Below are 21,839 nucleotides of genomic sequence, written 5' to 3'. Positions count from 1 at the left end.
GAAAAAGTTTGTGCTTTTGTTGAATTTTGACACTTTAAAATACCTTTGTGTGCTTCCTTGCTATTTCTGGGATGAGGTGGTTCAGTGACACGTACATTTTTGATAGAAAGGAATAAATTAACAAGTAAAATTTTGTCAGGAAGTAGTTGAAGCGGAAGATGTGGGTTTGTGAACCTTGGTTGCAACTTATTACATGTGCTGGAACTTACGGAGAGTTGTTATTCCACTTCCGGCTCCAGAACCCAGGAATTCTGGTGCCACACATAGTCCTGTGCCTGTCTCTGATGTCCCCCAGGTGGGAAGAGGGATCTGCAGGAGGGAAGGAGCCAGTGGTGTGTGTTCCATCCCCCCAGCCTGTGCTGGGGAGTTGCTGCTGTGTCGGTGGGGCTGGGCTGCAGCCCCCCGGGGTGTGAGAGCAGGGATGTCAGCAGGCTCCATCCCATGACATGGTTTTAATAATTACCAGCCCATAAACTGAAGAAGGAGGGTTTGTAGGAGGCAGCAAGTGTGAGACCTGAGCCATGGGCTGGTGTGGTACAAGGGAGGCTCCCCCATCGTTCCTGCACACCAGTGTCCTGCCTCTGGCAGCTGCCTCCTGCCACCCTTCTGGGGTCTTTGTGTCAGCTCAGTGCTCATTAACTCCTGCCTCTGCTCCCTGGGTTTAACACAAGGGGGGTCCTGGCCTTGGCATTCAGTAGCAGGCATATCAGGGAGGCCGTGGATTTACGTACAGCTGCTGCAGGTGACCTCAGGCAACCCTGCTTTGTTTGTTTAACTGTATGTAGGGTGACTACAAATAATTCATGATGGAACTGGAAGGTGTCGGTGACCAGTAGGTGTGGGGAGCCCTTCCCTGCAGGCAGGGTGAGGCTCTGTCAGTATGCAGCTGCTGGTTTTAGGCTGATTATCTAGATTGATCTTACACACCAAACTATCAAGTTTAGTTTAAAAAAACATCCCAAAATACAGTTGGTTGAGAAAATGTAGCTGACACACCCATGGGCCATCAAAACTTTCATCAGAGTAGAGCATATTGGTTGTTTTCTTTGCTATTAGCAAATAAAGTTACTTCTTTCTGGAACTTGCCCTGAAAATAACAGCAGAAAAAGGAGCACAGGGATCTGTATGTCTTGTCTGTGGAGAGGAAATAGAGAAGGGACATCTGGAGCCACCAGGCAGCCCAGGTGTAAGGACCTTGGGGAAGGGTGGCTGTTACCAGGTGACCTTGCTGCTAACAGGTGGTGGAGAAGCTCCAGCAGGGCCTTTGCCAGGGGGAGCTTTGCTCTCCTTGAGAAAACTTGATCACCCTGAAACATGGGAGCAGAAGCCAGGTCTTCAGAGAAGGTGGATGTTGGTGCAGGTCTTGCCTGTGCTGGTGCCAGAGGAGCAGAAGCAGCCCCTGTCTCTGCAGCTCCAGCAGATCATGCACTCACTGCACCTTAGCGGAGCTTTGATTTTCTGGCCAGCTTAAGGAGGTGCTTTGATCTGTAACAGTTGGTCAAGGCTTTCACTTCCCTGATGCTCCCTGTGCTCCACCAGCTCTTGGCTGGGGAGGGGGGGTGGGGTGGTGTCAGTTTCTGTGGTAGCTGCTCTTGAAGAAAGCAAGTGAGAGAAAGTTTAGTTTATTTTTTTTGTTGGGAGAACTTCAGCTTTCTCCATTTAAGGGCATTAATCCCCAGCTCAGCTGCAGCCACACAGATACCTGAGGGCCAGTAGAAGACAAAAGCAGAGTATGGTTCCTCTCTTTGATGACTGAGAACTCCAAGGCATCCTCCAGAGATAAACTGTCCCAGCCTGTCTTTGCAGACCCATCCAGCTGTTAACAGAAGAGCTTTTGAGTTGGTGCTTCTTATTGAAAAGGGCCAAGTGTTGAGGTGGCTTTTAAACTAACCTTTAATTATGCAGTAAATTACTTTGCATAGAAGTCTTGTCACACCCCAGGGTTGATAAGGAGTTGCAGAGCAGGCAGCTGGCACCGCCCTGCTCCTCCCTGTGCTCTTGCCCAAGCACTTGGCCTGCCCTGACACGCAGTGGTGCAGGTTTGGGTGCTCCTCTTAGAGGTGGGTTGATTCAGATGTGTTTTAAACCTGGAGTTTAGTTTGAGTGTTAGCCAGGACTTTCCCATGTCTTTGGAGATACCTCTAAACTAGATTGTAGGATGGTTTCACAGCTAATTGCTGAATTGGTGCTACTCTGTTATTTAGTACTTGCCTCACAAGTTTGCCTTCTCTCTTAGACTTGAACTTGGTGGTTTTACTTTTGCTTCCGTTTCACTAGAAGATAATGGCAGGCAGGAGTGATTCTGACAGGTCTTTCTGGGTGGGCCAGGGAGTAGCACTTGAAAGAATCGTGTGAAGTTTTTTTTCTTAGTTTTAATCAGCAGTTGGAAGGACTTTTCTTTACAAGGAGGCCCTTGGAGAACACGAGGGCAAGGGAGCCTGAGGGCTGACTGGAGTTTTTTGATCTGAGGATGGAAAAAACTCCTGTGCTTTGGGTCTTACCCGGTCATAGAGCTAGAGAACAAGTACAGACATTTCAGGTGGTGTCTGACTAACCACTGCACTAGTTCAGCATTCCTTCATGGAGTTGTGGTTCCTGTTGGGCTTTGATCTTCTGGCACATGGGAGTTGGTCCCGGGGCAGATGCACGGACGCTGCCCAGTGTTTGTACATCCGTAGGGAAACTTCCCACCAGTGCTGATCTTCATGGGGCCATGTCTCTAGAGATGGTGACAGCAAGTGGAACTTCAGATTCTGGTGGTATTTTGGTGCAGTACCTGTCAGGAAGGGCTGCAGCAGCCGTGCTGCTCGTGTGTTTTTGTAGAATCATCTTTTAATTCTGTTTATCTGGTCTCTGGTAACATTTGGTGTTGGGCAGCAAATGGATGTAGGGAGGGCCCTGCTGTTCTTTGAACTTGGTGTTGCAGGCCTGATGTACAACTGTGCACACCTCTTGATCCTTAATCCAGGATTAAAGCAGTTAATGAGACAGACTGGGGTATTTAAACGAGGATATCTGGATTTCTGTCAGTTTGGTTTATCTTAGAAGTTTTGGATTTTGTTTTCATCCTTAAATTGGAGCTGCAGGGACCCTGCAGCTGTTTTGTTGTGTTGCCAGGGGAAGTTCAGTAAATTACTTTGAGCCAATGATCCTTGACAGGCATCCAGACATCCCATTTTAATTGGGGGGGTGGGGATTACCAGGTAGAATGACTATATAGCAGGGTTCTTGGATCACTTTTCAGATTTCAGTGATGCTTTATACATATTTTTCTGAGCTGTGAAGTGTTCCATGCTGGAACTCCTTTCTACCCCAAAGAGCAGGTAAATGTACTTCCTGTGATGTTTTGTGTTGTTTGTTTTTTTTTCCTTCTGTATATTTATTTCTCAAAGCAGCCTTAGCAAAGACCTGGAAATATGAAGTTTGGAGGAACTGCAAATGTTTTTGTCTGTGCATAAAAGAATAAAATGTATTCCTGTGTTAAACTCATGTCCTCTGTTCGTGCTTGTGGCACATGAAACAGATCTAGTTTTATGTGACTCTTCATGGAACAGATGGTGGTTGTCACAGAGAACAGGGAATTCTAGTGGAGAGCAGGTGGTGGTTGGTGTTGTGGAGCCCTCAGACCTGCCAGACCCCTCCAGACTGGCTGACTTCCTTGGTAATAAGATGGAGATGATCTGGGGGGCAGCTCCCTAACCCTGCTGTGTGCTTCATTTGCAGGAAGCTCTTTGTGGGTGGCTTGGACTGGAGCACAACACAAGGTAAGCCATGGGTGAGCCAGCCCCTGTGAGCAGCAGGTGCCAGCTCTGGAACAGCCACTGCTGAGGTGGGAAGGTTGGGAGCAGAGGTGGCTGCTCTGTCCTGCTAATGGAGAAACCTTCCTGCAGACAGTTCAGTGGGTGTTCATCACTTTTGGTTTTGTATTTTCTATCGGGGCAGTTTTTGTCAGCTCAGATTACAACTTTTTATCATTGCTTTACTGTGATACCTCTTGTGTGAGTGGAGACAAAGCGGTACATACCATTTGTTTAGGGGAAGTAGAATGTAATAATTTTCAGAAGAAGTTTGCACTTGTTTCACCACGTGCTCATCTCTTGTCTCCTCATTGCCAGCACGGCCTCGTGGCGTTAATACCTGCTTCTGGTTAATATGTGCTTTCTTTTTAACAGAAACTCTTCGTAGCTACTTCTCCCAGTATGGAGAAGTCGTAGACTGTGTTATAATGAAAGACAAAACAACAAACCAGTCTCGAGGGTTTGGATTTGTCAAATTTAAAGACCCCAACTGTGTAGGAACAGTGCTGGCCAGCAGACCTCACACGTTAGATGGCCGAAATGTAAGTTGCTTCTGTGTTTTGATTTTATTTCTGCTTCAGAACTTTCTGCTCCAGACTGCTTCAAAGAGCACTTTTAAATTTTGGCTTCTTTTTTGCAGACTGGATGGTGTCAAAGTTACCTGTTACTGGTTTTAATTATTTCTTGTAAAACAGCTTTAACTTGGTGATTTGTCACGTTGTAGAAGTGATGCCTTCTTGGTAGCTTTGATCTGAGGAGCTGGATCTCAGCAATGCTGTGTTCAGCTGCCACAAACCTAACTTCTAGAGCCATATTCTGCACTCTGAGATCTGACCAAACTGGAACTTCTTCCAGATTGATCCAAAGCCATGTACACCTAGGGGGATGCAGCCAGAAAGGACACGACCAAAGGAAGGATGGGTAAGGAAAGATACTTGGTATATCCTGCCTGTTTTCCAAGTTTTGGCTTAACCTTCTAGCAGTTTAATTGAATTCACTTGGATTATATCCATGCTTTAAAGATCAGGAGTCAGTATGAAGGCCTTGACTGTAAATTTTATTTCTGAAAAATGACTTCTACTTAGATCCATGGTAGCACATGGTACGAGACAGTGTTAATTAACCTTTTCTGTTGTGTTAAGCTCAGTTTGTGGGGGTGGGAGTTCCTTCAGCTCTTAGCACTGTAGTTGGGTTTTTCAGATCTTGAAACAAGTGTCTGGAAGTGCACTGATAGCTTTTCCAGCCTACTTCACACCCTGCAGATTATGATGGTTTAATCATAAAATGAGTAAATGGCCTCAGAACAGAGTTCTCTGATCCTCTGAAGAGCAGAGGCTTGTAACTGTGAGCTCTGAAGGTGCAGCTGCTTCACTTCAGGGACGGGACCCCTGGAGGTGCCTCCCCTGGGCCTGCGGGAGCCCCCTCTTCATCCTGCAGTGTAAAGTGAGAGAAGCAGCCAACTTTATTGTCCTTCTGACTGATGTTTTTTTCCTCCTTGATTTAGCAAAAAGGATCCAGGAGCGATAACAATAAATCCAATAAAATCTTTGTTGGTGGGATTCCTCATAACTGTGGCGAGACAGAGCTCAGGGAATACTTCAAGAAGTTTGGAGTGGTGAGTCACACAGTGTGGTGGCACTTTGTCACCAAGGTGCTTTCCCTCCCCTCTGCCTGCCTCAGATTTCATTAGACTGTCAAATTTTGAGTTAATTTAGACCAACTGTTGCAGAGACATATTGAAACACTTTGTGATAAACTCTAGTAAACGTCCATCATCTTGAAATGTATCTTGCTGTTTGTCAGGATCTATTGCTCTTGTCTGTAACTTTCTTTACTGCTTCTGTCTTTGTAGTCAACCTGGTGCATCATTCTGTTCCCTTCCTGCAAAAAACTCCTGAGCTGAGTTGGCTGATGAATAACTTTCTCTTAGCAATTGATAACTTACAGCTTGGTGATTTAATAACTTTTGTGGATTTTTTTTTAGGGGGGAACAGTAAGTACTTGAGTGATCTTCTGTCTGAGTTTGAAGAGCTCAGACTGCCTTAGTTAAATTCAGGACTGTGCCAGTGGATGTGAACTTGTCATTTTTGAGTGGCATTTAGTGTGTTTGTTTGCTTTTTTTTTAAAAATCACCTTTCTCTTAGGTTTCAAGTGGCTAATGTCAACAGTGCTATCTTCATAATTAAAAAGTTAGTAATGGCTAACAACTGTTTCTTTAGTTTGAAAGGCTTCAGTAGAGTTGTAAATAAAAACAGGGGAGCATGTTCCACAGCTGTGGAACACAACACTTCCTAAAGGCTCTTCCTCACAGACTTGTGGCTTTCCAGTTCTGACCTCTGGATGGCTGGGGAGATCTAGGGTTCAGTTCCACCAAATATAGAAGGCAACAGCCATTAAGTGTAAGTGCCTTTAAAAGTAAGTAGTAGAACTTTAACCCTAGTGTAGAGGCTGGAGAGTGGACGTAGCTTCTGAATGAGTTATCTTTGGAGGGGCTCTTAGAGAGGTTTTGTGGCCACAGAGTGAAGTGACAAAAGCAGGCACTGGTTCCTAGCCATGGTCACTGCTTGGTGAGGAAGGGGATCTAGAGGGACCTGAAGGTGGTCCAGAGGGACTGTGGGGAAGAGATCTGGCCCTGTCTCAGGGCGTGATCCCACACAGGGACAGTCCCAGCTGTCAGCATCCAGTGGGAGACAGTCAGTATGGATGTGTAATAATAACTTGAAAAGTATCTTTTTTAGCTGGAAGTGAAAGGTGTCAGATTTTAAGTTAATTCAGGGGATTCTAGTAAAAAATAAGCTCAGATTAGCTTCAATCACAGAATGGCTAGGGCTGGAAGGAACCTTAAAGATCATCTGGATGTGATCCCACACATTCTGTGACTGCTTTTCTGCAATGGAGAATTTCAAGGCAGTTCCTTTCAGCTGCTTTAGTGTTGCCCCTGACGTGAATGTTGCACCTCTGGTTTTGTTTAAATTGTAGCTCACAGTGATGCTTATTCTGAGGAGAGTCTTTAAGCCCTCAAACAGCTTGCATTTTCCATTGTTTTGTAAGTTGTTGTTGTTTATTAATTTAAAATCACTCCGATATTGATCATCTATCACTTACGGCTTTTTTGTAATTCTGTGCAAAGCATCAGTTTGTACCTGGAACCCTGGGCCACACTGTTGCTCCAGTCTAGTTCAGAGAAGCCGTGCAGATTCTAAAATGTGTTTGGAGTTAAATCTGCTCTTCACATTGAGAATGAAAATGTGTAAAAATGGAAGAAGTGATACATTGAGAAGCTACATGGATGTTTAGTGTGTTGAGAACAACCCGAGGGGGGTTTATAGGATCCTGAGTATAAACAGTGTAGTGACCTTATTGCTAGATTAAAATTGTAAGTGTGATGAGACCATAACAAGGCACAAAGCAGCAGCTTTGCAGAACAGATGAACTCAGGCTTTTCTGCAGCTTCCCTGAAGAGCAATATTCCCAGTTTGTGTGCACTCCCTGGCCCAGCCTGGTGTCGGTGGCTGCAGCGGGCATTTAATTGTGCTTTGAGGACAGAGTGTGGGAAAGCAGTCCTGGGAGCTGGTGGGAACACTCCCCTGGTAGCACAGTCAGTAGAATTTCCCTTCTCTCTTCCAGGTCACTGAAGTTGTAATGATCTATGACGCAGAGAAACAGAGGCCCCGAGGTAAAGGCTGATCTAGTTTGTCCTTGAAATTTCTTCATACTCTCCTATAGTCAGATGGCAAACTATTTCACACCATCAGAAAAGGTAGACTTTTTTTTTTTTCTCTGTTGCCTCAGGAAAAAGAATAATTCATTCCAAGTCTAGACTCTTCATCTACAGCTTCAGTTGGTACCTGTGCATTTAAACTCAGATGTTTCATGTTCATTTATGGATTGTTTGGGTTTTTTTGCTAGTTTTTCAGTTGAATGAAATTTGATTTTTGAGCCTCTCCTGTGGGGGGGTAGGAAGTAGAGTTCCCTCCTGTTTCACATGAAAGATGTGCTGGTGTCTGATTGCAGGGGGGGCTCTCCAGTTCAGAGGATGTCTGAACAGAGAACAGAATCCATCCATTACATGCTTTTTGTTTTGGTGAAATGGCTTCACTTCAAATCAAAACACTTCTTAAAGTACACAAAATAATTCTGAAATGTATATATTTTGATTGGGAGGTGTAATCTCTGTATGCTAGACTGCTCAAAAAAAAACCAAAACAAACTGGTACCAGTTTCACCAAGCTGTTTAATCAAGTTGGTACCTTTGGTCAAAATATGAAGTAGGTTTCATGTCATCCACCTTCCATTGCATCTGTCATCTCTTGGCCAAGCCAGAGGCAATATTTTAAACACGTGGAGCTCAGTTGCACTGACCACCCTGTAGCATGTTCTACATGCTGGAGAATAGTTTGCCATCTGAACTTTCACTTCTCTTCTGACTCATTATTAAGAAATATATTCTTCACTTCATATTTATTAAGCTGTTAAGTCTTAGTTTTATTTTTAATTTAGACATACATCCTTAGTGACATATTTAAGTGTTTCATAGTAAAGTATGGTAATGTTAAGTAAGTTCTTTTTTATTTTTTTTCTTTTCTCTCTGTGCATTGTTGACTGTGATTAACGATATCTCTTTAGATTTCTTCTCTCTAGGTGATAATTTATCACAGAGGTACAGGCCAGTTCCACAGTCAGAGGAGGGACGGGCTTTGTCTTTTATTGGAGTGTAAACGAAGTTTCAATATATTTGTTTTTTTGGTTTTTTTTTTTGCTTTAGCTCTCTTAATCTTCTTTCAACAGATACTTTTTATTTGAGCAGAACATAAATTAATCTATTTAAATGCTATAGAGCATCTGATTTGAAGTAGAGGAGGCAAAGATACAGGCATTTGAGTGTAGTTTGTTTCTGAAGTTCTGAAACTTTTCAGTTATTATTGTATCATCTCTCTCTTTGTAATATTTAATCCCAGCCTTGCAGCCTCTAAGTAGGAGGTACTAAAGCATCATGCCTGGTCTGGATTTATCCTGGTTGCAATTAATGGCTTCTCTGCTTAAAGCTATGCTAAAAAATATATATATATAAAAAATAAAGGATTTTAGGTCCACTTTTCCTGGACGGGAGTTTAAAGCAGGAGAGGCAGGTATGGATCCCATCTGTCTGCATCCCCTGTGCAGATGTCCTGCAGCATATTTCTGCTTTAAATCTGACTTCTTAAACAGTGGTCTCGAATCCTCTTGCATTCATTTTTGTTCTGTTACATTCTTTTCTGTTCTCTGGTAACCAGGCAGCATCTCCAGAAATGGCCTGTGAGTCCCTGGGCTGTGCTGGGGAAAATCCTCAGTGTGTGTTCAGTGCTTCTGGCCCTGCATCCCTGAACAGGTTTTCTCTTCCCTTCCTGGTTGGGGTTGGTTTATAGAGCCCTGTCAGTCCATACCTGTCCTTTCAGCATGACTCCTAAATAACTAGATAATTAAAAAATTCAGAAGGCCAATTCCCTGCCATCTCCTACTGGCATCACTCTGAATTTTGCCTTCTTCCACGAGCTGCCCAGCCCTGAACAGCCCTCTGACTGCACAGCAAGTTACAGCTCTGCTGGCAGAAGGAGGGACAGTCCAGCCCCCACTGATCCTGGTGACATTCCCCTGCCTTCAGCTCCCCACAGGAACACGGGTCCTCGGGGAGTGTCGGAGGCACCAGCCCTGCCCTGGAGGAGCCACTGGGTGTCTTGAAGTGTCCAGGTCCTCTCTGCTCCCTGGCAGTCCCACCAACTGCTCCTCAGGGTCCCAGGTGTGAGCACAGCCAGGCTGGTCATACCACAGGACACGGTGCCTTTGGGGTCTCTGCTCCTCCTGCTCTCTGTTCTTGGCTGAACCAGCAGCTCTGAAGTCACTTAGAGGTTCTTGCTGTCTTTGTTCTCTTCCTCCCCTTGGCTGCCAAGGAGTCTCATGGCTCTGTTCAGGAGTCTCCTTGAGTTCCTCCTAAGTGCAATCTGTTTCTCTCGTCTTCCACAAAGCCCTGGTCTCCAAAAAATAAAGCTCCTGGATGATAGACCTGGTCACTTTTAATGTATTTAAAATAACATGTTGTTGGGATTTTGCTGTGTATTGTACTCTGATTTCTTCACTGTCCTTATCTTGTGATGTTTGGCCCTTTTTGACCCTTACTTTTTCTTCCCTGGCTTTCTCCATGATGTCTTGCTCCCCTTCCTTCTCCCTCTCCAGACCCCATCCCCAAACCAGTCTGTTCCCTCTTCCAGTCTTCTTGGAATCAAGTCAGACCAGCAGCCTTCCCATCTAGATGGTACCCATCATTTTTCTTCCCCACAGCCTTTTTAGCTAAAGGCTGTAATACTAAATAATGTGATTTAAATACAAATACCTTTGGCTCTACTCCTTAGCTTTCCAGTGAAGCTCAGACAAATATATTGTGATGAAATGCTGCTCTGCATTTCCAGGCTGCTTTCATCACAGGGCAACAAAACTTCGTTTATACTGCCAGTCTCTTGTGTGTGGGAAATGCCAAGTTTTTTCCTTTTTATTTTAAGTTTATTTTAGTGATGTCTTTTGCTCTTGTTGCTGACAGCAGAATTTGACCTGCTGGAATCTGTTTTGGCCTGTATCTTTGTGTATTTTTATATATATATATATATATAAACTTTCTCTGCAGTAGGCCTCTTTGGGCTTACCCAACCCAGTTGGATAAGCTCAGAGAGACACTGACTGTCATAGATCCTGTATTTATTTCTGTTTAACGCTGTAGAGCAATATCTGGCTGCTGTCAGCACTAGCTGCAAAGCAAAATGCAAACCAAGGGGGAAATCTTGGGTTTCAGAAGAGCAGAAACGCATCCATATTCCATGTGCTTTTTGACGCCGCACCTCGTTTTTCTTTCTAATTTTTGATTGCTCTACCCTTGGCTAATCCAAAGAATGGCACAGTTGATGTACTGCATGTGTTCCTACCCGGCCTGGGGTGTCACACCAGCAGCCAGTGGTTGATGGCATGAACCAGCCTCCGTGTTCTGTGCAATTAACCACTGTTTTGCCACTCTCTCGGCAGCACCAGCAGCTACGACCTGAGCGCAGAGGTTCTCAAAGTGTTACCTCAAAAAGCCACGTGGTCCTGGGCCTCATTTGCAGCCTCATCCACAGGCACCAGAGCCTCCCCTGAGACCTTTTAAATCACTGCTGGAACCAGCAGAGCTGCTTCCGCGAGGGCTGGGGGCAGATCTAAGGACATGAGCCACCCTTGGGGGTCTGGAGCGGTTAGCAAGGTCCTGGGTTGAAAAGAGGGACTGAAAAGCATTGCATGGGTTTCCAGGAGAAAAGCAGCAGGAAACACAATAAATGAAATATAAATGAATAAGAAATAAAGGGATGTGATGGCAAAACATCCTGCTCTGTGTGAGCAGCCCTGCTCTTCCTGCTGGGGTTGCTGTTTGGAACGACTCTCTCCAAGGTGTGGAAAACTTTTGAGAACCTCTGATCTAGGTTGTTAGTTTCTGAAGCTTCTCATTCATCCATGGAGTGGTAAAATTTGTCATGCTTTAACAGCTACATTTCAAAGACAACTTTCTTATTTTCCATGGAAAATAATTCCCTAATTGGAAGATGGGATATACGGGATGGGTGGAAGTTGCTTTGCAGCTCTGGGGAGCAGGGACGTTACAGGTTTTCCTCGGGAACCTGCTTTCAATCAGAGATAGGAGCAGCAACGTTGCTTGACTCTGATCTGCTGTCCCACAAGGATTTTGTTTTCAATCATGTGGTGCAGTTGTATTTATGACTATACTGGCACTTTTTTTTTTTTCCCATTTCCTGGTAGGTGCTTTAGGAATAAAACCAAATTACAAGATAGATTAACGAGCTCCGTTTGTAAGTTGCATGTGTGAAACCCAGACACGAGGCATTCACTGCCTGAATTACAGGAAATGCCCTTTGCAATTTTCTCAGATTGACTTATTTTTCTTCTTATTTTTATTTTGGGAAAATTTAACACAAGTCTCAGTTATCTGAAACCCCTGCTTGAACCCTTGGTCCACCCCTAATACTGTTCATCATCCTGTTTTGTGTCACAACACCCTGCTACCTTGATTCACTCTTCGTCGTTGGCTAGGTTTTGGATTTATTACTTTCGAGGACGAACAATCAGTGGACCAGGCTGTCAACATGCATTTTCACGACATCATGGGCAAAAAAGTGTGTAGTTGTAGTTTTATTTTACCTTAAGAAAGAGCCAAGTCTTGGGCAACTTGCAGTTTCACTGGTGAATTGAAAGTAGTGGTTCAGTTAGGAGGGGAGAGCCTGGACATCCAAATTCGAGGCTTTATCCATGGAGGTGGGGAAAGTCTGAGTTTGCTTGAGCAGGAGGGGAAAGCAGCTTAGGGGAGGAAGGTGGGTCTTGAAAGCCTGAGAAGTTGGGCTGTGGGGCTGGCTTGGGGGGGGCAAGGCCTTGTGCTGACAGACCTGGGGGGCTACTCGGGCTGAGCATTGCTCGGTTGCGCTGGGCTGGCACCCACTGCCTTGCCTTGGAGCACTGCTCAGGGGCAAGGAGAGAGCTGGGTCCTTCCCTGAGGTTGGGGAATGAGAGTCCCAATGAAATCTGAGTTGTTCAAGGCTTGGTTTAAGATACCACTCCTTCAGATGTGCATTTGATACTCAAATTTTGAGGTGGTGTGAGACAATCTACTTGATATAATCTTAAACTTGAAAAGAGAGAGAAAAACATCCTGAAGGATTGGTTTTTAAAAAAATTGGGTCACTTACTGTGGAACTTTGATACAAACCCACATACTCTATATAGTATTTAACCACAATGCAGTTAAGTGACCTCTGGTTGTTTCATCTTCATACTGTGTTGTCAGCAAATGGGTCTTTGATAGGAAGGAGTTTTTAGGCTTGCTTTGATGTTATTCAGCAAGGAACATGCTTGAACCTGTGGAAAAAAAACCACCCTAAAAGCCAAGTAAATTCTTGCAGGACACCCAGGTTTTATACAGGGAAAGATGAAAGTTCAGAAAGAAAAATTAACCACAGGAAATTCCAGTAAATTTAAAGTCCTTGCAGCTTTACAGTAGGTCCAGTCATTAAAGTAAATGACCTTAGGGTGAGTGGGTTTCAGGGAAGCACAGGAACAGTCACTTGCCTAAAATTATTGCATTGTCTAATTTTACATTGTCTTTTGAAGTCTCTGTGTGCTGATATTTCATGAGCATTTCTTTAGCAGGGGCTGTGGTTTTGCTTATCAGGGGCATTTGAGTTAACTGTGCAGTGTGTCATGCTTTTATTCCTAGGAACTTGTTTTGGGGATGAGGGGTGATTCCTGATGATGGGAATGGAGCAAATGCAGAAATGTGCTTGTGGAGTCAGGAACATCAGTGTGTGTCCTTGGTTACTCCTTTTCCTCCTGTGAGCAGCTGAGCCCTCCCATTTGCCAGCAGTAAATTCACAGTGTGGGTCTGAGTCATCTATATCCTGTGTCCATCCTCTGAGCTTTCCTTGGAATTGCCTGAAACCAACAAACCACCTACAGGAGGGGTCCTGTCACAGAGCAGTGTGCTGGATGGAAACAGGAACAGAGGATCACAGGTCTGGGAAAGCATGGAGAGCCCTGTGGGAGCCTCGGGAATGTCACCTCCTGTGCCAGGACCTCGGTGCTGACCCAGAGTTCTCCATTGTTTCCCAAACAATCCCGGTACCAGAATGAAATCACCTCTTCTTGCCCTTTTTGTTTTTCCCTTTCAGTGACACAAAAAGCAGGAGTAGGCTGGTTTATTTTCAGCCAGGAGCAGTGGAGATGCCTCATTTCTTGGTGCAGGCTGGGCTTCAGGCAGGAGTAGAACTGTAACCTCACTGCTGGGAATATTGCAGAGGGATTTTCCAGTCCTCAGGCTGGCAGCTCCCCACCTCCAAATGTGCACTGCAAAATTAATGGGATTCTTCCACCTAGATGAATGTACTCCAGCTCCTCCACTCCTCATTGGCTAACAATGCCTGCTTTGGAAATGGTGTCTCTTTTTTCTTCTTTTTTTTTTTTTTTTGCAATTAAGAAGGTATTGCTGAAATCAATCCCTGTGTTGTTGAAAGGGAAAAAATGGAATTAAAATTGCAAGAAGGACTCTGCTTTTGTAAGCAAGAACTGAATTCCCTCAGGCCAAATGTGTTAAGACTCATTAATTTGAGTCCTTTGAAAAATTCCCTCGGTTCCTCTCTGGAAGGGCCTTCAGCTGACAGAGATTTGGTTCCTGTCATGTGGAATGTCCTTGGGGGGGTGGTGGGCTTTGTCCTTGCCTTGTGCCTGTTTCCTGTTTGTTCTCTGACACAAATGGATTTTAAAACATGGCAGGAAGAATTCTGAATACTTTTATTTTCCATACGACTCAGCCCATTGATGATTGGGATTTATTTCCTTTGTACTCTGGCACCCATTAAAATTAATCGTAAAATAATAATAAAAAAAAAAGGCTTTAATTCAGCATGCATGAGTGCTGAGAGTGTTTCATTAAATCAGAAAGTGGATTTTTTTTTTGAGGGGTTTATGTTGAATGTGCAGCTTATTTTAAGTAGGTCAAATGCACTTACTCAATGGGTTGGAACACTGGGACATTTTATCTTTGAACCAAATAAGTTAAGCACTGTCTCTTGCTAATTTGAAAAACAGGAGGGCTTTTGTCACTGACTTAACACAGTATGAAGATTTGCTTCTTATTGACTCAACTGTCCATTTTTATTACTTGCATGTTTGTTTACTTTTTTGTTAGATGTAATGTAAGATTCTCTTATCACATCCATTCCCTCTGACATTGTTTGAGTTAATTGAGATTCTTTAAGCGTTAGCCTGGGGAAGGTAAGTCTTTATCTTCCATTAGACATTTAAATAAAACCTAAGTTTATAAACAAGCAAGCAAACAAACAAAAAAAAACAACCCAACCAACCAAAGTGTGTTTCTCAGGTATGAGCTGAGCTGAAATTGCACTTAGCTGGGGTGGGTTTAAACTGTAATTTCCAAATGAACCCCAAAGATGCTGGAATGGTTAAAGCATTAGTACCCTTTTTCAGAGAACTCTTTACTGCAAGTTCCTTTTTTTTTTTTTTTTTTAACTGATAAACCTCATCTTTGTAACTCCTCCCTTTCGTGTTAAATTAGTGTATAAATCACTTAAAGGATTATGCTTTTGTAAGTGAAGAGCCATTGTAAGAGGGTACTGCTGTTTTAAGGTGAAAGCCAATGAGCTCTGTGCTGAGACACCCCTGATCTGTAGGACGTGTTACCCGCAATCCCTCGCAGCAGGACGTGCCATGTCTTACCAACAGATAACGTTGTACCTGAGAAACATTTTTAAATTACTGGCCTTAAGTTTAATAATTAAGTATTTAGACGTAAGTCGTAAGATGCTAAGTGTAGTCTTAAGTGTAATGAAGGGTGTGTGTGAAGGGAAGGGGGGTGTCCTGCCCCCCTCCCCTCCTGAGCGCTGCCTCTGTTTGTTCAGGTGGAGGTGAAGCGAGCGGAGCCCCGGGACAGCAAGAGCCAGACCCCTGGGCCCCCCGGGGCCAGCCAGTGGGGAAGCAGGATCATGCCAAGTGCTGCCAATGGCTGGGCAGGGCAGCCCCCTCCGACCTGGCAACAGGGTTATGGCCCTCAAGGTACCACCTCTTGCCTCTACAGGTCACTGGTCGCCTGGTGCTGCTGGCAAAGGGCAGTGTTCCCAGGTTGGTTAGTGCCATGGCTGGGCTGGGTTGTGGAGAGCAGAACTCAAATTCCACACGTCAGTCCTTTCCAACTCTGCTGAGATTGGTCCTTCACTTCTGCCCTAGAGAGCAAAGGTTTTTGGAAAGAGGAGTCAGGGGGTTGTGCCAAGTCCAGTGTGTCCCCAGAGGGTTTTTACCTCCAGGGTTTCCCTAGTGCAGAGAGGTCACTGGGAGAGCTCAGTGCCTGGAGCTGTGACTGGGGCTGTGGGATTGTCACTAGCCTGAGACCCTAAGGAAACATTCTGTTGAAATATGGGTTTTCAAGAATGAGGCAGTTTCAGAGGAAGTTATAAGAAAAATTTGAAAGGGATGAGAGAGAAACAGATGGTCTAGTCTCTGGATTTATTGCTTAATGCAGTCTGGAATAATACCAGGCAGCTCTGGGGCTCCTGGTGCTTGCAGGGGGGAGCACTCACTGCTTGTAATTTTTTCGATTTAGCTGGAACCCTTCAGGGCTGAAAGGAGCAGCAGTGTGTTCTGGGTGTGATGGTTATAACCCCCACCAGAATTTGAAGCTAAGATAAATATGTTGAGTTCATCCACAGACAGTTTGATAAGTTCTGGAGAAATCTGGGGGAATAATCGAGTTGTGTTTGACAGAACAGACCTTGCTGGCTCTTGGGAGATGAGAAATGTTCACCTGGGGGGCTGGAGGGAGTGTCACTGCTTCATCTATTGCTACAATAGATGGTTCCTCAGTAGAGGGATTGCTTGTTTCCCCATGGTGCTTATTAACTTGAAAGCTGCAGCTGAGGCTCTGGCATCCTGCACAGATGTGCTGCTCTGCAACTGTGCAAATGGGGAAGGGAGATGATTGGCACTGTGGTTCTTTGTGGAGGAAATTGTATCTGATCTGCTGGGAAGATGAATGTGCAACGCAAATGCATTTATCTTTCAATCTTGATGCTGCAACGAATGCAGAGGATGATATTTGTATGGTTCAAAACCATTAAAAAACCCATTAAAAATAACTAGGATAAAGTTGGTAGTATATTGAAAACACTTGGGATGTGTGCTCTGCTGTGGATCTCGGTGGGTTTGTTCTTTATTCTGCTGCAGTTTCCTGCACTTGATGTGCTTGCAGTTCTTGGGTACTCAAGTCTCATTTGGGTTTGGGGCCTCCTGTCTCCTCTGTATTATTTGCTGAATTATTCAGTCTTTTCACAACTGCTTATTCAGAAATGGTCTAAGACTATTTCTTGGGCCATAAAAGATGGATCTGTAAGGGCTGCTGGAGGATACCCAGTCTGTCCCAGAGCAAGATCAACTCTCTGTACATTCCCCCTGTTCAGAATACAGAGCTTCAGAGCATGTATAAGTTGCTTTTTTGTTCTGTTGTAGGGATGTGGGTGCCAGCTGGACAGGCAATTGGTGAGTACATTGTGTGGGACCAATCTGAAAAGAGAAATCCTACTGACTGAGGGGGATGTTTGTTTAATCTACGGTGATTTGTGGATTTCTGTAGGATTTAACCTACATTTAAAGGCTTGATTGAATTTGTCCTGAAAGAACAAAGGAGATGGTAGTGTATTCCTGACAGCTCAGTAATGGGAGCTGACACATCCTGGTGTCACCAGCCGGGCTCATTTGTTATCAAGGAATTACATTCTTAACTGCAATTATTTACAGCGGGGGTACTTGGAGGACAAATATTTCCCTGAGTAAAAATTGATAGAAGGCTGAGACAGCCTCTGAAATCTGTCAGACAGCTTTACCCCCTCTAGAGGATGCTGACTTGAGTAGCAACTTGTCATTATTAAGCTACTTAAGTTCCTGGTTTCTTCTTACTTTCCAGGTGGGTATGGACCACCTCCTCCAGGAAGAGGAGCTCCTCCACCACCACCACCATTTACCTCATACATAGTCTCTACACCTCCTGGAGGATTCCCTCCTCCACAAGGATTCCCACAGGGCTATGGCACCCCTCCACCATTCAGTAAGTGACCTGCAGCCCATCACCACGTTGCTCATCTTCATCTGGGCTTGGATTTTTTTTTTTTTTCCCCTTAAGTTCTGTCTCTCCCTGGATGTTCTGCCTAGATGGGATGTTCTGAGCTCTAATTAACTAGATGAGGGTTTTTGTCACCACTTGGGTTAACTTTTTTCCTTGGGTGCAGTAAACATTTGTTATGTTCTCTAGGCTAAATCTGTGTTGCTAAACGAGCTGGGGTTTATTGTGTGGCCCTGTTGTGACATCTGAGAGGAGCAAAGTTGGAGATTACTGACCTGGGCTGGGCACAGGCTGGCATTTTTGGAGAAGCTTAAGGAATTAAGGTCAAAACTGGCACTGAAAAGAGGATTTTAATACCTACCCCCTCAGGCCACCTTTTGAAAAGTCTGATCACAAACCTGATACTAAAAAGGGGAGAATAGCACCCACTTGTCTCGAGTTGCTCCTTCTGCTGTGGAGAAACCATTTGTTTGGGGTGTCTGTGTTCCCTGCTAAGAGCTTGGGTAGCAGGGCTTCCTCGTGTGCCCCACGTGAGGAGTTTGGGCCCTTTCCTTGTGCTGGTTGCTGAGCTGGCTGCAGTTTTCCCTTGTGAGATGTTTCCTGTTAAAAGCTTTATCATTGGGCTCTCCCAGCCACAGTGGCTGTGAAGGAGTGAATTGTGCTCTGGTGACAAACACTTTGGTTTTAATCAACTGCGAAGTATTATTTTTCAATTCTATCTAAAGGCCACTCAGATGTGGGGGTGATGTTGGCCTGTCTTTCTTAACAGAGATCCTGCTTTGCTGTTTCAGGTTTTGGTTATGGTGCTCCACCTCCTCCACCTGACCAGTTTGCCCCACCAGGAGTCCCCCCTCCACCTGCCACTCCAGGGGCAGCACCACTAGCTTTTCCACCACCACCACCACCATCTCAGGCAACTCAGGACATGAGCAAACCCCCAACTGCTCAGCCAGAATTTCCTTATAGTCAGTTTGGTAAGTAACAACGTGTCAAATAATCTCACCTTGATCCTTCCCTCCTTCCTGCTCTCCTTTGATATTTGGGTAGAAAGTCAGTGTTCAGGAGCCCTTTGCTGAGGCTGAAGCTCTTTTCCCCAGGATGGAAGTGTCCTCTACCAACTCTAGTGATCCTTGAATCAGGCACTATGTAGCCAGAGGGGATTTTCTTTATGAACTCTAAATAGCTCAAGACTTGTGCTCTGGCAGGATAAGTAACTGCTTTGTGCTCTCCCTGAATCTATATATATTTATTTTCCTCCAGTAGCTTAATGGAGCTTGTAGTCAACTTTTTTGTGTCACTGGCTTGGATTAGATTGGAGAATAGTCTTGGAATAGTGAGAGCAACACCAAGGGGCAAGCAGGGCAGGGTGTTAGAATCCAGCTGGGTGCCTTCCCTTCCCCTGTGCCTTTCCTGTCTATGGCAAAGCAGAGTTCTTCAGTGTGTAAAGCTTAATGGTGCTGCATAGAGAACTGCCCAGATAGCTGGTAGGAAACACTGATCTAGCAAGCTTTAAGCCAGACAGACAGTACTACACACATAAAAAACCCCAAAGCAAACAAAAACCCAATTGTTAAGCAAGTTCTTGTGCTCCTGAATAAAATTTCTGCTCCTCCCTGTGGCATCTGAGAGGGAGTTCTCATCTGTCCTCCCACTCAGCCCTGCTCTGAGCAGTGTCCTCCAAAGAGCTGGGACACTTGGTACAGTTATTTCAATGGCTACTATTCAAAGTTCCAAAAATGTGCAACACTCTGAGGGAAGATGAGCCTTTCAGATGTGTTTATAAAGCAAGTGTGTGTTCTCATGCTGAGCGATTTGTAATGTTGCTCAGTTTGTTCAAACAAAGTTGCTTCCATAGGTAGCTTTGACCTTGAGACTAAGGAGGAAGTTTTTCTTGTCTTGCTGGAACTTGTCTCCTTGCAGACTCTTTTTAAAGGGAGGTGGATCCTACTGAATAAAATCTAAGTCTGTGCACAAGCATTTCTATTCAGTGGGGAGCCAATATTTGGGATGTGCTGAAAGTTCAGGAAGAATCTGTTCTCCAAGATTGAAGAACTGGGGAGTGGGGCTGACAACATTCGATGTATCTAGTACCACTTGCCTCTGGAATGCTCTAGGAAGCCTCTTTGCCAGTGAAATATTCCCAGTGGTCAGTTAGTCTCAGGAGTGCTGGGGAGGGAGGGAGGACAGGGTGTGTAGTGCTGCATTTTGAGGGAGAATGCTGAGGTTAGTTGGTGAAACCTCAACTGCAGTTGGTCCCTGGCTTCGAGAGTGCTTTTCTAGCCCAAAAGCTGCTCTGAGTGCAGGCAGAGGCACTTACCAGCACCACAGAGCCATACAGCTGTGTATAAACCTGGTAACCTTTTTGAGAGCTTCAGCACTTCATGTGATTGCAGATCAGTTGGCAGCACTGCTGTACACCAGGCAGCCTGGCTGATCTGCATGTATTTGCATAAATGCATAAGGTTTGTGGGCTTTCAAGAGGCACGGAGTGCGCTCTGGTCACTGGCATTGGATTTGTCCTGGCTTGACAGCATCTTAGTGCTGGGATGATGTGAGCACTAGTGAGTTAGGCACTAAGGTGGGTGTGTCTCCCCCACCCCAACGATTATCTCTGCACAGGCCTCTCCTGGGGTTGGTCACCCTGGTCTCCTCATTTCTCACTAGGGCTGGGTTCCTATTCTCAAGACCCTTCAGGCTACGCGCCAATACTTTGTTTACACTCTTATGGTCAGGCTGAGCAGTGAGGAGCCCTAGGTAGGTGGTGCCTCTTTACAACCAACTCGGGATGTCTGCCTTGGGGACATGAACTGGGGGTTTCTTGCAGGGTCTCTGCAAGAGGGTGGGGGGCACAGTGGGGCTCAGATGTTGACCTTGAGTCAGGGCAGTGCAGCTCCTGGTGTTCACGAGCTGGCTGGGGTGAAAACTGGTCATTGGAGTGGGAGTGATGCTGCTCTTGGCTTCCCAAGCTGCTGCCCTGGCCAGGCTTGGTCCTGGGTAACCCAGCCCAGCTCTGGGTCTGGAGCAAGGCAGCAAGGCCTGGTGGTGGGCACAGCTCAGGCAGAGCCCTCTGCGGCAGTGGGTGAGCCCTGTGCTTGCTGCCAGGTGCAAACCAGGAGCTGGAGCAGGAATTGGAGCGAGCAGGGGGGAGACAAGGTGGGCATAAATGTCTGGCTGTTCAGGTTTCCTTTGTGATCAGCAAACGGGGAATGGTGCTGCAGCTCTGCAGTCAGCAGGGACAACTGGATTTTTTTTTTCTCCACTCCAAGCCTCACCCCGTGGCAAACAATTAAATGGTATTTTTGGTTGCCTGCTTATCTCTGGAAAAAAAAAGTGGCTGGATTAGCATTTTGAGCTCATAGAGGCCTGTGATAGATGTGTTTTAAGGCTCATTAGTGGGAAGGAGCCCTCAGAGACAGAGCTTGAAATTGAAATACTGAAGACACACTAAGAGACTTTGTTTTGGATTAAGAGAGTTAAAGCTGCTGTGAGGCTGCCCGGGGGGCAGAGCTGTGGGAATGTCCTTGGGCATTAGGGTGGGTAATGCTGCCTTGCACAGCCCAGGCTTGCCCTGATGCCACTGCTGTCATTAAGAGTCATATTTAATTAAGGGAACTTATATTAAATTTCTCAGTGTTCTTAATTTGCATCTAGTCATTTTCACACTGACAATTTCAGCAAGTCTTTTGTCTTCTCCCCCTCTCCCTGCCCCCAAATCCTGCTCACTCCAAACCTGTGGTGTTGCAGAGCAGCCCAGGGAGGCAGGAGAGGAGAAACATGGAGTTCTCAGGCTGGGGAAGAGCAAGATCCAAGGGATCTGGCAGCACTCCCAAGGGATGGAGCCTGATCGGGCCTAAACTGGACTGAGCTGGGGGTAGGGGAGGCAGGAGAGAGCTGCAGCCTCTCCTGGTGCGTTAAAAATACTCACCCCCACCTGCCAGGTTTTGAATCAGATCTTTGTTTTTGATCTCAGACCAAAGATGCTTCAAGCTGCCCACGCAGGGAGTTTTTGGGGGAGTTTTGTTCTTCTCAGGGACAGTTTTGGACCATGGAGTGTAGAGGGTGAAGCAGGTGCAGCCTTTTGAGTTCTGCTTTGCCCCCTCATGTTTCGAGTTACATTTTTTGAACTGGGTATCCCTTAAAAGAGAGGCTGATCAGTTAATTAAAAGGAGTGGACAGCAGGGCTCTTTTGACAGGGGATTTCAGGTTGTCTTAGTGTGTCTTTTCAGCAAAGGAAATTTCTTGCCTGTCCAGGGGGGGTGGTGGAGCTGACTGAGCAGCCAGCCTGAGGTGCTGCAGCTGCCTAGCTGTGAGATTTCAGGAAAAACCTCCTTGCTGCATCCCCGTCTCTGCTGAAC

The 21,839-nt window shown here is 45.4% G+C and overlaps 1 protein-coding gene across 1 annotated transcript in view; it reads left to right on the top strand.

Moving 5' to 3' along the window:
- Positions 1-2,713: 2,713 nt before the first annotated feature.
- The window catches only part of DAZAP1 (DAZ associated protein 1), a 19,719-nt gene continuing 593 nt past the window's right edge, over positions 2,714-21,839 (top strand). The window contains exons 1-11 of the mRNA XM_010005328.1: positions 2,714-2,772; positions 3,724-3,764; positions 4,173-4,339; positions 4,653-4,718; positions 5,302-5,412; positions 7,425-7,473; positions 11,901-11,983; positions 15,275-15,428; positions 16,875-16,904; positions 17,329-17,469; positions 18,276-18,458. Coding sequence (XP_010003630.1) covers positions 2,714-2,772; positions 3,724-3,764; positions 4,173-4,339; positions 4,653-4,718; positions 5,302-5,412; positions 7,425-7,473; positions 11,901-11,983; positions 15,275-15,428; positions 16,875-16,904; positions 17,329-17,469; positions 18,276-18,458 — 1,084 coding nt within the window. The remainder of the gene's footprint in view (positions 2,773-3,723; positions 3,765-4,172; positions 4,340-4,652; positions 4,719-5,301; positions 5,413-7,424; positions 7,474-11,900; positions 11,984-15,274; positions 15,429-16,874; positions 16,905-17,328; positions 17,470-18,275; positions 18,459-21,839) is intronic.

This window comes from Chaetura pelagica, unplaced genomic scaffold (genome assembly GCF_000747805.2).
Source record: "Chaetura pelagica isolate M959 unplaced genomic scaffold, ChaPel_1.0 scaffold899, whole genome shotgun sequence".
NCBI classification, from domain to species: Eukaryota; Metazoa; Chordata; class Aves; order Apodiformes; family Apodidae; genus Chaetura; species Chaetura pelagica.
This window is presented reverse-complemented; position numbering and strand designations above follow the sequence as displayed.